Source organism: Mandrillus leucophaeus, unplaced genomic scaffold (genome assembly GCF_000951045.1).
Source record: "Mandrillus leucophaeus isolate KB7577 unplaced genomic scaffold, Mleu.le_1.0 Scaffold21, whole genome shotgun sequence".
Classification (NCBI taxonomy): Eukaryota; Metazoa; Chordata; class Mammalia; order Primates; family Cercopithecidae; genus Mandrillus; species Mandrillus leucophaeus.
Genome location: NW_012102143.1, coordinates 649266 through 665640, shown reverse-complemented (window position 1 = coordinate 665640; position 16375 = coordinate 649266). Strand labels below are relative to the sequence as shown.

The 16375-nt window shown below is 43.5% G+C and overlaps 1 protein-coding gene across 1 annotated transcript in view; it reads right to left on the bottom strand.

Annotated features, from left to right (window-relative positions):
- Positions 1-16375, bottom strand: part of DIS3L2 (DIS3 like 3'-5' exoribonuclease 2) — a 389257-nt gene that overhangs the window by 86569 nt on the left and 286313 nt on the right. Inside the window, exons 11-12 of the mRNA XM_011980219.1 lie at positions 13245-13357; positions 2135-2242 (exon numbers count right to left, since the gene is read on the bottom strand). Coding sequence (XP_011835609.1) covers positions 2135-2242; positions 13245-13357 — 221 coding nt within the window. The remainder of the gene's footprint in view (positions 1-2134; positions 2243-13244; positions 13358-16375) is intronic.

Sequence of the window (16375 nt, the reverse complement as noted above, 5' to 3'; positions counted from 1 at the left end):
GTATATCTTGGACTAGTCCTCCAATTTTTTGTCTTTTCCATATCTTTCTGGGACAACTCCCAACTTTACCTTTCAATAGATATCTTGAATCTCTAATTCTTCTAACCTATGTTTAATTCCCAAGAGCTCTTTTTTCCCTCCAAATGTTTCTTTTTTTAAAGTATCAAGATTTTGTGATACAGCTATTTCTTTTTTTAAAAAATTCCCTAAAGACATAAGTGCTAATTTCTTTTCCCTGCTAGTGTATTTCGTTCTAGTTACTTTTTCCTGTGTGTTTTCTTCATTTCCTGTTTGTTTACTTTTTTCCTGTTTGTTTGTACTCCAGTTGAATTATATATATACTTAAGAGCCCAAGGGCTAAGTGTAAACTCTGGACAGGGCTTCATCAAAGTAAAATAAAGCTATTGTTGAATCAATGCATTAGTAATAGCTTCCCTATTTCATATTAGAAGCTTCTTTCGGGTTGTCTCTTCATACATGGAAATGAAATCCTAAAAAGCTCTGACTGCGTGGGTGAAGCTTATTAATAGTCTGTAAACTTTACTGTAGGGAGAGACAGCTGGGCTGTTGATTGGGAAACTCTTAAGGTTAGTATCTTTATGTTTTTATTACTTGCTATTCAGATTCCTCAGAGATTTTCCCACGTCCCGACTCATGGATATAGGCCTGGCGACCAGAATTCTGGGGCTGGCAGCAAAAAGAAAGCTGATACTCTTAACATTCAGTATGCCAACAGTCACTCAATCTCCCCCAAGGTGTCACTGCCATCAAGCATGTTTGATGTTCTCTAGTTCCGACACCTCTTACTTTACCCTGTCCAGAGAACACATTTCTGATCTTCCGCTAAGTTACAGGAGGGGCAATTTTTAAAAATAAACTTTCAATACTGTTGTTAGCCTCATTCTCCCCCACCCCTCCCCCACCTTCTAGAATTATCTGGTACTGTCAATTTCTGAATTGTTTAGGGTTCTTCTGCGTAAACTGGGTTGTTTCTTGGCTTTCTCTATTGCTGGCTCAGGATTCAGCTTTCTCAGGACTGCTAAGTCAGTTACACTCATCCATCTGCTACCCAGATTCCAAAATTTTGTTGCTGTTGTCTCCTCTCCCACTCTCTTTGTCCTTGTGGGTTTATGTCTTAAAAAAAAATCCCTTTACTGTTGTTTTAGTGAGGTTTTGGGAGGGAATGAAAGTAAATGTGGGTATTTGATCCTCTATCTTTATTTGGAACCTCTTTATAATTAAATATCTTTTTTTACTTCCATTTAATATTACAGTATAAACACTTCCCATGTTCTTCCATGGTCTCTGTCAACAACTTTAATAACTGCATATATTCCATTGAGAAGGCACCAGAGCTTACTTAATCAGGACCCTACTTCTGAATGTTTGGAGTTGTTTCGGTTGCAGGAGGGGACTAGTTTCTCTTTCATGTATCTCTCTCCTGTCGTTCCCTATGATATGCATAGGCACATCCCGATAACAGGCACAGACATCTTTTTCCCTATGCTTAGGAATCCCTGCTGACATCCTTCTCTCTGTTCTTGGTCTGTGGTTTCACCACCTTGTGCCTTGATTATAGCACTACCTTGCTAATTCATCTTCACAGCTCCAATCATCCTGCATGACGATGCACCACTGACCTTTCTACAATCAGCTTTCTCATGACACTTCAGAGGAGCCCTAACACCTACAATTCATTTGTGATTCTCCAGTTTGATTTCACCCCACCTATGTAAACTTCCCACTTTACCTAACATCCACCTCCAAACAGGCTCTGCTCTCCTAACTGCAGGCTGGGCTGCCCCTCCTGCCTTTGCCAATCCTCATTCAATCCCACTTACACCCTGTCTCCTGCATTAGCCTCCCGGGCATCACTCTGCTTACTCAATTTCTTCCTTCACCTGATAACAGACATGAAACCTGTTCAAAGTGCTTAGGGTCAGTCTTGCCTTCTAAGTGGGGCCGACGGCTCTTCTGAGGCAGGGACTCTGACATTTCTCTATGACGGCTGCTCCATATCTCCCTTGTCCTGGCTACCATGGCACCCAAGCCAGTGCCAGGCACATGGTGAGTACTTCATGACTCATGGAATGGAACAGAGGTAAGTGGAGAAAGAAAACGTGTAAGTTGTTACCTTGCCCTCTGGAGTCAGTGTCCAGATCACAGAGAAGGTCAGCTTGTCAGACATGGGGTTGAGGCTGCACAGCTCCTCACACAGCAGCCTGGGAAGCATGGGGACCACCTGGAAAACAGAGCACAGGCCCATGAGCACCTTTCTCCAACCTGCTTAGGAGAAGCCCAGCGGGCAGAGTTTTGGTGAACAGCTTCAGCTTTTCCAGAGCAAGCTGAAGATGGAGGTGGCTCTGTTCCCAAAGACTCTGCAGAAAGACCACACTATTGTATACTTTTCCATGTGCCTCTAGAGTCAGATGGGAATGTGAGCTGGGAAAGTGAGGAGAACTGGTAAAAGAAGACAAAAAGCACATTGCAAGCAATGGAAAATAGCTACATTGTATTATCTACTAAACCTGAAGCTCCAGACTCAAGAAGTACTTGTGCTTTTGGATATAAGTACTCCAGTTGAATTATACATATACTTAAGAGCCCAAGAGCTGAGTGTAAACTCTGGACAGGATTTCGTTAAAAGTAAAATAAGCTATTGTTATTGCTGAATCAATGTTTTAGTAATTGAATATACCGCAATTTACCAAATTACATTTTGGAACATTAAGAGAATACTTCACTAAAATATCACTGGAGTGATAAAACTGAAAGGGTCATACATCCAGGTTTCCCAGATAAACATTGTGATCAAGTAGTTATCTAGTTTCCCATTTTTTAAGCCTAAATCATTTATTCTCCTTATTGTTCTTTCTGTTCCATAATAAACTGAGTCAACAGTATATACTCTTTAATTAAAAATTGTTTTTCAGCTTACTTTCAAATGATGACTAGAAGTGGTCCCAAAATATTACTTGTTTTTTTCTAGTATTCCAAAGATGAAATGAGTATCTCTACCTGTATCTCCTGAAGATACTTCAAAAACTCTCTCCTATCTACGCCTATCTGTTCCTTTTCCCATATTTTTCTTGGGACCATCCACCCCATCTCTCTAACTAAAAACATCAGCAGTACTAGCCATTTACTCAACACACTTACTATGGCCCACTTTGGCTTGCAGTGTTGAGCATGGATAACACTGAAATCCCATGCTAGGTAACTGAGAAGTGATACGCAAAGGGCGGCCATGCTGTAGTTGAGGTACATTTAGCAAATTATGTTTCTTTATGGGCAGAAACAGAACAAACCCCAGCAGCTTCTTATTCTGCATGAAGTATCTGCAACTGTACTCTACTTTAGTACAGTAAATATCTTTGGTATGGAACAGTAAATTCTAGAACTCATGGCCCAAACCAATAACAAATAATTGGCAATTGTTTGGTATTTCTAAAAAATGCCATCTCTTTTAACATCTATATGAAACCTAATGACTACCTGGTATCTTTGGTAATAGCTTTTCCTAACAGCCTTTGGTAAAAGCTTTTACAGACAACTACTTTTGAAATTTTTTTCTTGCATTACTTTTGCACCATCAGTTCAGACAATACTATATTTTCTTTGCTAACTTATTTTGTGATGCATTACAATGTAATCCAAATATTTAACATTTTCTTGTATATATCAAGTGTTTTATAAAATGGTACATCTTCACCTGTTTAAAAATAGTGCACAAAATGGAGAAAGCTTCAATATGATACCATCATGGTTGAATGATAAAGATTTCACATACTCAGCCTTTGGGCTATCCTAGGGACTGAATTGGCACCCTCCCTGCCACCCCCCCACCCCACCCCGCAGTTATATGTTAAAGCCCTAACCCCCAGTGTGACCGTATATAGAGATAGGGTCTTTCAGAGGTAAGTAAGGTTAAATGAGGACATGGGGTGGTGCCCTGGTCTAATAGACTGGTGACTTTATAAGACGAGAAAGAGACACAAGTCTCTCTCTGCATGAGTAGGCACAGAGAAAAAGGCCATGTGAGGCCACAGCCATATACAAATGAAGAAGAGACCATCACCAGGAACTGAATTGGCTAGCACCTTGATATGGGACTCTGGCCTCCAAAACTGGGAGAAAATAAATCTCTGTTGTTTAAACTATGGCATGTCACTATAGGAGCCTGAGCTAAGACAGACTACATCAAGTTTGCTGGGTGTGCATTCTTGTATTCTCCTCTGGGCTGCATTAACAGACAGTTTGTTCTATCAACTGTATTTTGGTAACTGGCTGCTCAGTCACCCAGCATGCTTGTTGCAATGACATTAGTCCAGGGCGTAATGCCTTTTGTACAGATAGTGTGTCTTCTAAGTGTTCAAGGCAGTATCTTACTTTAAGTCACAAAACTGAGCATCTGATAATGCATTATAGTTCCTAACTTCATATTTTAGTGTTTGTCAAAAGAAAGTCATTATAACTTGGGCCAGAACTAGACCGTGGAACAGAAGGGAAATACTGATGGAAAAACTAGTGAAATTCAAATAAAGTAAGGAGTTTAGCTAACAGTAATATTCCAATGTCAGTTTCTGAGTTAGGACACATGAAGCGTAGTCACATAAGACATTAACATGGAGGAACTGGGTATGGGACCACTCTGTCCTACCCTTGCAAGTTCTCTGTCAACTGCAAGCATTCCAAAATAAATGAGCTTATTAAAAAGAAAGTCACTGTTTTCATTAATTGGTGTTGTGTTACACATTTAAATATGAAATAAATGTATGCTAATTATCTAGTGAAAACCTGATCTGTTTCTATATGTTGGAATTTGGGGTTCAGATATAATTTGCAAAAAGGGCCTCACCACTTAAAAAAATACAACAAGGTCTAAAGACCTTTTTACCAATGAGTGAAGAAGTATAGACTCAGCAGCAGCATGGTGCAGGAAATAGAACAAAGGCTTTGCCACCTTTCCTGCGGGCTTGGGGGCTAATCCTGGGCTGACTGCTTCTTGTACACTTTGGGCAAGTTAGTAAAATTTTGAGTCTTGGTCTTCTTATTGGTAGAACAATACTGAAGACGCTCAGTGAAAGCTCACTGGCCAGTCCGTGGTGTCCAAGGTGTGCTGTCACCGGGCTCAGCATTCCCTTCCGCCTTGTGCCCTGGCCCTGTCCTGGGGCACTGGCAACAGCAGTCACATGGGCCTTCCCGCTGCACCCCCTTCACCTGTCTGTGTGCTGCTCCAGCTCTTGCTTGTGCCAGTCCCTCTTTCTGAAACACCTTTCTAGATATTTTACATCTGGCAAACTCTTGTACATCCTTTCAGATTCAGTTCATTGCCACTAAAAGGTTTATCCAAAATCCCCCAGGCATAGTGTGTGCTGTATTTTATATACCTCCCCTGTTCTTTCAAAGATGATTTGGGGCCATCCTACACAGTCAGCCACTTACTCCATCCTCCCTGCTCTTCAGCTGCATTCACCACACTGTCCTAATTGCTTCTTCAGGTGCCTCGAGTGCCACGGACACTGAAACCTCAGGAGCAAGGGCCAGGCCTCACTCCTGTCTCTCTCTACACCTGATGCATGGTAGGCACTTCCAGTGTGTAGACAACTGACTGGCTTCTGCCCAGGAGATGGATCACCTCTTTTTTTCTATGTTTACTGCATCACATAAAACATTTTATGAAATACACGAGACTTATATTTAAGCATCTCGACAAAAAAAACTTCATAAACAACTAGAATTTTAAGTATAAGCTACACTGTTTGGGCTACTACCTCCTAAAACTTATCAGTACATGCAGTGATTGTGCAGGCTATAAAAATTGTGTGGTGTCCTATATCTTACACAAAAGACATTTTATTAATCACACTGCAATGGTCAGTTACCAATCTAAGTGCTCATGAAAAAGCTGAACTGTAAAACTTTTTGGTTAGTATAATTATATTTAATTTTTTTTTTTTTTTTTGACACAGTCTTGCTCTGTCGCCCAGGCTGGAGTGCAGTGGCGTGCTCTCGGTTCACTGCAAGCTCCACCTCCCAGGTTCATGCTATTCTCTGGCCTCAACCTCCCGAGTAGCTGGGACTACAGGCGCCCACTACCATGCCCGGTTAATTTTTTGTATTTTTAGTAGATACGGGGTTTCACCGTGGTCTCGATCTCTAGACCTCATGATCCACCCGCCTCAGCCTCCCAAAGTGCTGGGATTATAGGTGTGAGCCACTACGCCTGGTCCCTATTATATTTAATTTTTAAGAAGCATTCCTTATAAAAGACATTTACCAGGTCTTAAAGCAGAATTGAGTTGAAATTCTCATAGAAAACACTCTTTATGTTTATATAGTTTTGTAAATAGATGGTTATTCCTCTGTGTTTCAAAGGAAAAGGAATTAAGAGGTTACAATCACATTTGTGGTTTGGCACATCAGTCTCTCATAAATGGGGCCTAATTCCTGCCAGCGTCACTGTGAATGTGCTCTCCCACAACCCCAGGCACAGCAGGATCCCTGTGGAGGAGGGCTGGAAAGGAGAGGCAGGCAGCCCCTTCTGATCAGCTGCTTTCTCCAATCCAAGTCCCGTATGTCAGAGGGAGACTCACCTGGACCATGGCGTAAGAGTCCATGCACACAGGTCAGCTACATGAGGCCTGCCATGGTTCCTGAGAGCCTCGGGGCCAGGGTGATAAGTGTGGAACACCATGTCTGACTGGAAAAGAAAGGTCTCTCCAAGAGTTGGGAAATTCCTGGCTATCATTAAAACTGTGCAAATGTTCACACATTCCCTGACCCCTTGATCCTTTTCCCCAGTCTTATCCTATCTTGTCCTCATTAACTTCGCTACGCAGTGTGAACCACAAGGATAATTCCTTCAAGGTTCTTTATTTACCTCACTTCTACTATCCCAGCTCCACAAACCCCATGATCCATCTTATAAATCGGCCTTTCCTACTTCTGCAAGTCCTCACTGAGCAGTGACAGAGAAAATTGCTGGGCCATATGGAGGTGAGTTGCTAGGCTGTCTTAGTTCTTACCTCCATGAGGGTTGGCAGGCCTTTCACCTGTCTTTGTTAGTTCCTTCCCCACACCCCTCAGATGAGGTCCCAAAATATTACTACTCTCCTCAGACCTCTTACCTGACTGCCTTCTCAATCTTTCTCAATAGAAAACCTCAACTCTTCTTCACAAAGAAAACTGAGATCATCAGACTCAATCTGTTGCAAGCAACCTACCAGCTCTTCCCTTTGGCCAGTCTCTCCCAGGCCCACTCACTTTACATGTGTGCCCTGGTCTCCTGCCATCTCACAATGAGTGTCTTCCATGTCCAAGGCCTGGCCCTCTGGCCTTGTGACTCCACATACCTCTACAATGCCCTCTGGACACCATGAACTGAATGTCCCATGAACATTTCAAACTCCACATGGAGAAGACAAAGTTCAGCATTTTCCTCCCTTCTTCACGTGTTCCACTGTCTACATTTCCTACCTCTGTTAAGAGCAGCACTCCATCCCAAGTTAAATAAGCAAGGAAGCAAACGACCACCACTCCCTCAAAACCACCAAAAATCAAAACCACCAAAAAACACCGCACCCATGCCTCACCACGCTCCTCACCCCTGCCCCCAGAACACAGTTGAGGATTAGCCTGTGATTCTTCACTCTCCTCTCTCTGCCTTCTATATCCAATCACTTCCCAAGCCTAGATCTGACATTCTAACTCTCTCAAATGAGTCTTTTCCTCTCCTCCTTTCACTGTTCAAGTGTGGATATGTCTTCTTCCTCTCTCAGGATAAAAATCAGTGACAATTCTGGAGCAGAAATTATTCTAGATAAGACTTGCTTATTCTCCAGACTTTTGCATCTTCTTACTAATCTCCACTCAATGATAATCTGCAATTCCATTTATATTAGGACACACTGCTTTACCTTCCCAATAGTTAAGGAGCTGAATTTAGTAAATGGACTTTTGCATGTCCTGTGGATGAAGGAGGGCCTAGAGGGTTCGATGGGGCCAAGGGGTTTTTGGAAAAGCCTGGACCCTCAATGTTCAGTGGCTAAGGTCACAGGTGGCCAAGAGTTCCCCACGGGGAAGCAGGAGAAGAACCCTATCTCCAAGGGGACAGCAAAGATAACAGTGGGAAGTTAACTTCTCCATTTTCCCTGCCCTTTGCTTCTCCCTACTTCTTCTTGTGTGATATGCATTGCCAGAATTGGGAAGAAATTGTAATATGGAGTAAATGAAATGTTGCTTGTTCAGAATGTCCATTTGGCACTAGGCTAAAGACATCTGTTGTTCTAGTTCTCCTGGGGTCCAGTTGGACATCACCACATCGGTAAACTCTCATAAGATTTTGTGAGCAAAGATCTCTGTGTTGGGGTAGTTACTCAGAGTCTCAAGAGGATGTGACTGGGGGGAAGGGCCCTGGTACTGATGACAATTTTCCTGTCTCTGGCCTTGCTATCCTTCAACCACACAGTTGCTAAGGTGATTTTTTATTTTGGTCGAAGGAGATCGTATCGCTTCCCTACTTCCCCTCAGAATCCGAGCTCCTTCGCCTACCACTCCAGGCCTCTCTTTGAAACCTCATCCATGGCTCTCTCTACAATGCACACCCCAACAATTTCAAACTGCATTCTGCTCCTTGAACATTCTATGCTTTTTCTAGCCTCTGCCTGGAATGCCCTCTCTGCCCACTTTTTATCTAGAAATTTTCTACTCAAAATGTGAAACACTGTTCAAAACACAATTGCTTTGTGAAGTCTTCTTGGCCCTTGCAGAAGCTCCTCTCCCACCACCAGCCCAGGCAGATACAACCTCTCTTTCTTCTCTAACTCACCTTTCTCTCCTCACCTTTGGGGCACTTCTGTACCTGAAGGTAGCCCGATGCATTGCAAGTGTTTGCTACCTGTCTACCTCCTCTGCTTCCCCAGGGCAAGAGCAGAATCTGTCTCATCTTTACATCCCTGGAACATGACACACAGCTGGTACTCAACAAATACCAAGTGGATGAAGACTGATAAGGACTTCAGGCAGCAGAAAAGGAAACGGGGCTTGAAGGATGCTAAGCCCTCTTAAGCATGCTTTGGGGCCAGGGCCAAAATTGAGTCAGGGCAGAGCTTAAGAGCTGGCCGTGGAGAAAAGGGACAGTGATGATAGGACACTGACTTTCTAAGTATTCTGGACCAGGTCTTGAGAGAGTAGAGAGAAATTGATCATTTGGGTAAATACACCACTGCCCAAGGCAGCTGGGTGGGGGTACCAACAAGACTATAAAATCTTATATTAGTCTCAGAGAGCAGAAACATCTGCTAAAGCCACAGCGGGCAGGCTGGCCAAGTTCAGCAGCAGGTTAGCCAGGACAGCCCTGTGACCAACACAAAGGGCCACAGAAGGGAAGAATCAATCATTCAGGCAAGGAGGAGCAGGAGGGACTAGCAGTGACGTGGGAGCCAGATGCCCACAAGCCAAGTCATAGGGGCTTCTCCACCACCTGGAGGGGCTACAGGGCCTCTTCTGCCCCTTTCAGTCCAGGCCTTTGCCGGCTCCCCACCACATTCCCTCAGGCCTCAGTGCGATAACCCATTGGCCATCGCAGCCCATATCTGCAGTCTAAGAATTGGTGACTTTTACCCCTTTTCTCTGAGGACTTCGAGGTTTTAACAACAAGGTACTCTCAGCTAGCTCCCCACTTACACACTGAAATAACTTAAAGGAAATAGATTAATTCACTTGCCAGCCAACATCTCTGTTTAAAGAGTTTTCTTTTCCATATCAACACTTCCATGAATTCAGAATTTGATCAACTCTTTGCTACACAGTTTGACATTAACAAAACATCAACAATCTGACAACCTGCTGGTGTCAGAAAGAAACATCTTAAAACTCTTTGGACTCTACATTAAGACAGGCTTCCAATCCCAATCTTTGATCTCTATTATAAAGCAGTACCAATAAAATATCGTAGAGATTTATGGGCGAACTTTCACTTGAGCTGTTTCGCACCTAAAATAACATGAATGCTTGGGCCAGTAGGCAGAAAATTTAGGTTTAGGTTTCAACTGTTTAGGTTTTCTTTTACTTTTAAAGCTTAATTCGCTTATTTTCTAAAATTACCTTAAACTTTGCGATTACATTATATGTATCTCCCAGAGAAGGCAGTTGAGAGGCCTTAACTGAGCAAATGTTGTGTCCTTCTGAGAAGGACAGGCCAAAGTTCAGGTGGGCAGCTGTCCCCTGTCCTAACGGAACCATCTTCTGTCAAAAAGTTTTTTCCTGATATTTAAATGGACACTATTTGAATTTATCTTTTATCCTATTGAGTATACCCTATTGTTAACAAGAATAACCAAATACTTATTACTGTGAGCAAAATCGCAACAAAAAGAATTTCATTTAAAAAGTCAGTGAGATGGTATTTGGACCCAAGACCTGTTACGCTGTATACTGTCCTATTCCACAGGTTAATGCCCCAATTACAGTTTAGATAATGAGCTAAGATTGCAATTCTGGCATCAGTCACTTACAGATCTGAATGAAATCAGTGCCACATTGCCTATAGATGGGAAACCAACTGGAACCCCAGCCCCTCTTCCCTGTGTGATGAAGCTGGGAGAAATGATTGTGCCAAGTGAGAAAGCAGAGAATCTGGAGAGCGGAAACGCAGCTCATCCAGCTTTTCAGAAGACCTTTATAGGCAAAGTAAAGTGAAAACAGCAGAAAAGTTCCTGGACACAGTCCTTTAAGAAACAAAACCGAGTAGGAAGAAAGGTCAGAGCAGCGGTTCAAAGGAATCAGAGCGCGCAGCTGCTGCTGTCCAAGGTTGCGGGCCGGCGCCACTTGTGCCTGCCAAGCTGGAGGCAGTGCTGGGCAGCAGACGCATGCGGGCCCTTCCTCCACCCAGCTCCCCGCTTTCACAGCTCAGCAACAGAGCCCCAACTCTGTAGTCCCACAGAGAAATTCTAGAACTGTGACAAACACAAAACCAAAGGAAACAGAAAAGGAAACACGCTTAATTACTTAACCCAATTTGATTTTTTCATTTTCTGATTTTGAAAAGTAATTCCTGGTTATAAAAGCAGAGCGCAGCAGCTGGGGCTTGGGGGTCAGGGAGGAAGCCCTGTGTGCTCAAGAGATACTTGCGGGTCAGAAGTTTGTGCTGCATTCTCCTAAGCTGCCTATACCTGCCCAGAGCTTGGACACAGTTGTCACAGACATTATGAGGGGCCGGGGGTCAAAGAGAAGTTCTTAAACATTGCATTGAGGCTTAGGCCAGCCACAGAGGTCAGGCAGGGACACAGTATGTTTGACACAAGCAAAGTCTGGTACGGAATTCCCCCTGCTCAGATGAGGACACAGCTAGCTATCCTCACTAATTGGTCACTGAAGGTGCTGGGTCCTTCAGGCATCACTGTGCATAGAGATTACCTATTGCCCATGACACGGTTTTCTGGAACGGGGTTTTGATGATCACACAGCTTCTGACTCAGAATTTCCTGGCTCTGATCAACTCTGTCTTCCTCTCCATTCACTATTCTCATTTATGGGATGGCAGAAAACATGTACATGGTGGTTCTGATCACCTAATGTGAATGGCAGGCAAAGCTGTACTTCTGAAGAAACTGGCTGTCCAATTCTCCTGGAGCAGGTGGAGCTAGGGTTTTGCTCAAACATTCTAGGTTTCAGTGATACAGAGAGTACTGTCCTGGGGCAGGGGAGAGGAGGTACCAGGTTTTCCTAGGTAGGACCTCCACTTATTGAAGGTGGCTATGGCAGATGACAGCTCTGGCTTTCCTTTGGGACAAGACAGCCCATCTAGGCTAGCTCCCTTTGTAGCAGAAACAAAGGGTCTCAGACAGGGTGACTTCTACCATGGGGTGGAAGACATCACTGTCAAAAGATAAGCTCAGCTACATTGGGGGAACTAAGCTTGGGCCACAGGCAACAGGATCTTCAGCCCCTAGAAGATATGGCTGCATTCAAAGCCTAGACTAGTCTCTTCCCTTTTGAGAGGTTAGTTTTCAGGGTGGACAAGTTGAAAACATGAGAGGAACTCTCAGTAACGCTTGGTAAATACCAGAAATCTTAGAAACTTTTGGGTGTTCCTGGATAGCTTTTGCTCCAGAAGTGCCAATACCTTTGTGGACATTAAGTAGGCACTTTGCTAGAAGTAAAGCCCAGAAATTCCAGAATGCACCTATGGTGGTGCATTCTAGGGTGGATGGTGGGGATATTCCTCTGACCTTAGGGCAGTCAATGAGCAAATACCAGAATCATGTCCTAGTGCATGGGTTTGCGAGGCAGGAAGCCTCAAGCTAGTATAGGTAGAATCCCAAATTGGACTGCCAAATTTTAAAAAGCTAGAAAGGAAGTGGAAGTCCAGATATGGCCAAAGAAGGAAGAGGATCAAATGAACAGAGGATCAGAGGAGGGAAAGAAGAGAAAGAAACCTGGCAGAATTCACAAACCACAGTGTGGAAGGCAGAACTTACTCATGCTTGGTCTCTTATTAACCCCTGTCTCTGAGGCCTACTGCAGTGTCCACCAGATAATTGGTGCTCAATATATACTTGTTAAAGGAATGGATTCTCATGGTTACCATTGAATGTGCCAGGTACAGGTACATAGAATGGAAGGGATGTTTTGAGATCCATCTGTCCAATCCCTGCATTTCACAGATGAGTCTAGGGAGTTCTGTAGACACTTAGCAACTAACCAAGAGTGGTGTAGTCAGGATGAGAGGGAAAAGCTCAGACTCCTCCTCATCTCCCTTCGCTTTTCCATCTCAGAGACTCCCATGGCTATCTTGTAATGGGTAGGTCAGGACCAGATTGGCTCCCACCTTTTAGAACAGGGGTTGAAAACATTTCCTTAAAGGGCCTATAGTAACAGGAAATCGTCATGCCACTCTGCTGAAGTAGTATGAAAGCAGCCACAATACATGAACAAACGCATGTGCCTGAGTTCCAATAAAACCTTACAAAAACTAGTGGCTGGTGTCGGCTGAGTTTGCCAAGCCCTGCTTTAGAAGAATTGTTTGAAAGCAGGTATTTTGCCTCCTTTCTTTCTGAAGCGGAGTATCTGTCAGTTACTTAAATAGCAGGGCCACTCTGGGGTGAGGCCTCGGATGAACACCTGTGTCTGTCTTTGGCTTCTCTTTCCGGAGAACATGTCATAACAGCGAGCACACACTTTTCCAGGGAAACAAACAAATAAACAAAGCAAGAAAAAAGAAACTGGAGATGGATTTTTACCTTTTGAACCAAGTAGACACTTGTGGCCCTCTCAGCAGCCACTTTATCCAGGTCGGATCCCTCTGGAACAAAGTAACTCACGTCGGCAATGTGAACTCCCACTTCGAAGTTGCCTGTAAATGCACGAGAAGGACTATCAGGCTGGCATGGAAGGCCACAGCATTCCCTCCCAGAAGTCCTTTCCTTGAATGTATGTCACTCCCAGAGGCCACAGGACCTGCAATGTAGGTGCCACATCCAGTCTTGCTTTCTTCCTTCCTTGGCCACCTCCCTCTGTGACCCACACTACTGTTGCCTTCCTCATTGTATAGCAAAAGATGATGAAATTGTCTTGTGAATAAACAAGATTAACCACTTTCCCAAGATGTTTCCCATTTCTAAAGGCTTCTTATCTTTGAGTAAACATAAGAAGATATGGCTCATTCTGGGTGATGAACAAATCCTTTTAGGTCACTAGAAGTGAATTAATCCCCAAATCTTGCAGATGCAACCTCTGAAAGCTCTGCCCTTCCTTCCCATTCCCTCTGGCCATTGCCCTATTCAGTGCACACCTGGCTGCCCTATCTTGCCTCTGTGACCCCTCACCTGGCTCTCCACACTTTGCTGTGATCTTTCTAAATGTGGGTCTGGGAAAGGTACTCTTAGCCTGTTATTTATGTCCTTGCAGGGTCACACCCCAAGCAACCTCAGCCCCATCCTTCATATGCTCTGTATGCAGCTGTCATGGGAAACTTCTTTCCACTCCCTGAACAGATCTTCCCTCAAGACATTTAGACGTTGGCTTGACTCATACTTTTCCCTATGCTTGGGATAGTCTTAATAGGATCTGCCTATCAAAATCCTCCTTACTTTATTTGGGTCAACTGAAAGAGAATCCCAAAACAAGAAGAGATTCCTCTACCCTCCTCCCCCTGTTTCCTCCACCTGTCTGCCTCTTCCAACTCCCCACCACCCCCCAACCCCATTTCCTCCACCTGCACTGTAAAGCAACTACTCCACACCTGTTGCTGCTTACCGCGGTCTTTCTTCAGAGCTCTCAGCACTAACAGATATCACAGCATATCTCTATCGGCTTGTGTGTTTGTTATCTCTCTCCCTACTACGTAAGCTCCCGGTAAGTAAGGCCTTTTGTGTAATGTTTACTGTTGTACGCCCAGGGCCTGGAAGAGTGCCTGGCACATAATAGGTTCTCAGGAAGTACTTGCTGAATAAATGAATCAATAGTCGGTTTATCTTTTCCCTCTGGTAAAGGACCCACTTTCTTTTTCCTTTTAGAACTGCTCCTTCCCTTCCTGATGGAGCTGTCTTTTAACAGGCCCTGCCCTCCCTACCAGGTTTACCAGAGAGTTGGTCAGATGACCAAGGCTGTTAGAACTGTACCTTAAATGAGGGAGAGTCGTTAGATTATAAACTTAAGATTTATTCTTGAACATACTGTAAATCATCTATCAAATGTATATGTGAAAATAAAAATATACATATACATACAAGAGTATATACATATGTATATACTTACATATACATGTATGTGTGTATGAAAATGTACAAAATGAACAGATTACTAAAAAGAGTATACATGTAAAATAAGTATATAGGCTGGGCACGGTGGCTCATGCCTGTAATCCCAGCACTTTGGGAGGTCAAGGCTGGCGGATCACTTAAGGCCAGGAAATTTGAGACCAGCCTGGCCAACATGGCAAAACCCTGCCTCTACTAAAAATACAAAAATTAGCCAGGTGTGGTGGCACACACCTGTAGTCCCAGCTACTCAGGGGGCTGAGGCAGAATTGCTTGAACTTCAGAGGCTGAGGTTGCAATGAGCTGAGATCGTGCCACTGCACTCCAACCTGGGCAACAGAGCAAGGCTCTGTCTTGAAAAAATAAAATAATAAAATAAAATAAATATACGGTTTAAAGATACACAATGGGCAGAGATAAACACATGGAAGATACAAGCATAGTGTTGAATTTGCTTAAGTTGAACAATACACTTGATAAATGATATGAACTCCAGGCAAGAGGGTCTCTCTCCTGGGATCCCAGGCATTAAGGACCACATAAACCTGGAGCTGCCAGGAAACATCTATGCTACATAATCACGCCAATATAGAAAATAATAGTCTAAGAAAGAAAAGAAGAATCATGACCTCATTTGAACTTCAGGATCCAGCTGAGCCTGAAACTAGTCTACCTGCGGACTTGGCAGTTAATGAGTGAATCAATTCCCTTTCCATTATGACTCACTGACAGAGTCCTGACTCACACCCAGGTTGGCTCAGAAGAACTTATTAACACAGTACCATTTGCTTCTTTGGTGACCTGAACGATCAGTACTAAGGTATCACACATTTTATCTGCAAACTGTGTAGCTACTTATCATCCTCCTACTCCTTCACCGGGGGATAATTCTTCCCTCAGTTTTTAAAATGGAAAAATGCTTACACATGGGGTGCTTGAAAAAAGGGGTTCAAGCAAAGAAAAGAATTTAAGATTCCTTATTCTTCATCTGGTGTGACACTCAGAGACCACCTTCCTACAGGGCATTCTTCAGGTTTTTCCGCCCAATCCTGTAGCTGTAATACATAAAGGAATACTTAAGTACACTTAAGAGATCCTGGCTGCTATGGGGTAACATAACAGATCTGTTTCCCACAGAGGAGAGGGCTGTCTGGAAAGCTGAGAGGAACCAGCATGACTCCAAGCTTAGCTGCCTCATTCTGACAGGCACGCAGCTGTGTCGCTGGGTCACTGGGAGCAGTGAAACCTGCCCTGCGATCGAGGAACTGAACTTTACATGAATTCAGCCAAGAGTCTCAGACGGCTCAACTTCCAGTTTTGATATTTCAAGTATCTAAAACCAACACTTAGAGAAGGTAAAATAAAGAGTCTTCTTTTGAAGTCAGCATTATAATATATCGGCCTACCAGGTAAATATTGACTAAAGGACGAGAGAGAGGATTATTACATCATGATAGAAACCATAATTTTAAATTCAGTCTCTGTGTTACTACACATGAACTTTCTGTCCTTAGTCAAAATTGACAAACTGACAAAGAGTTCATTACAGGAGATAAAATACGAAGAAGGCCAATCAAAACATATTCAAGAGGCTTAAATTTCACTCAGAATTC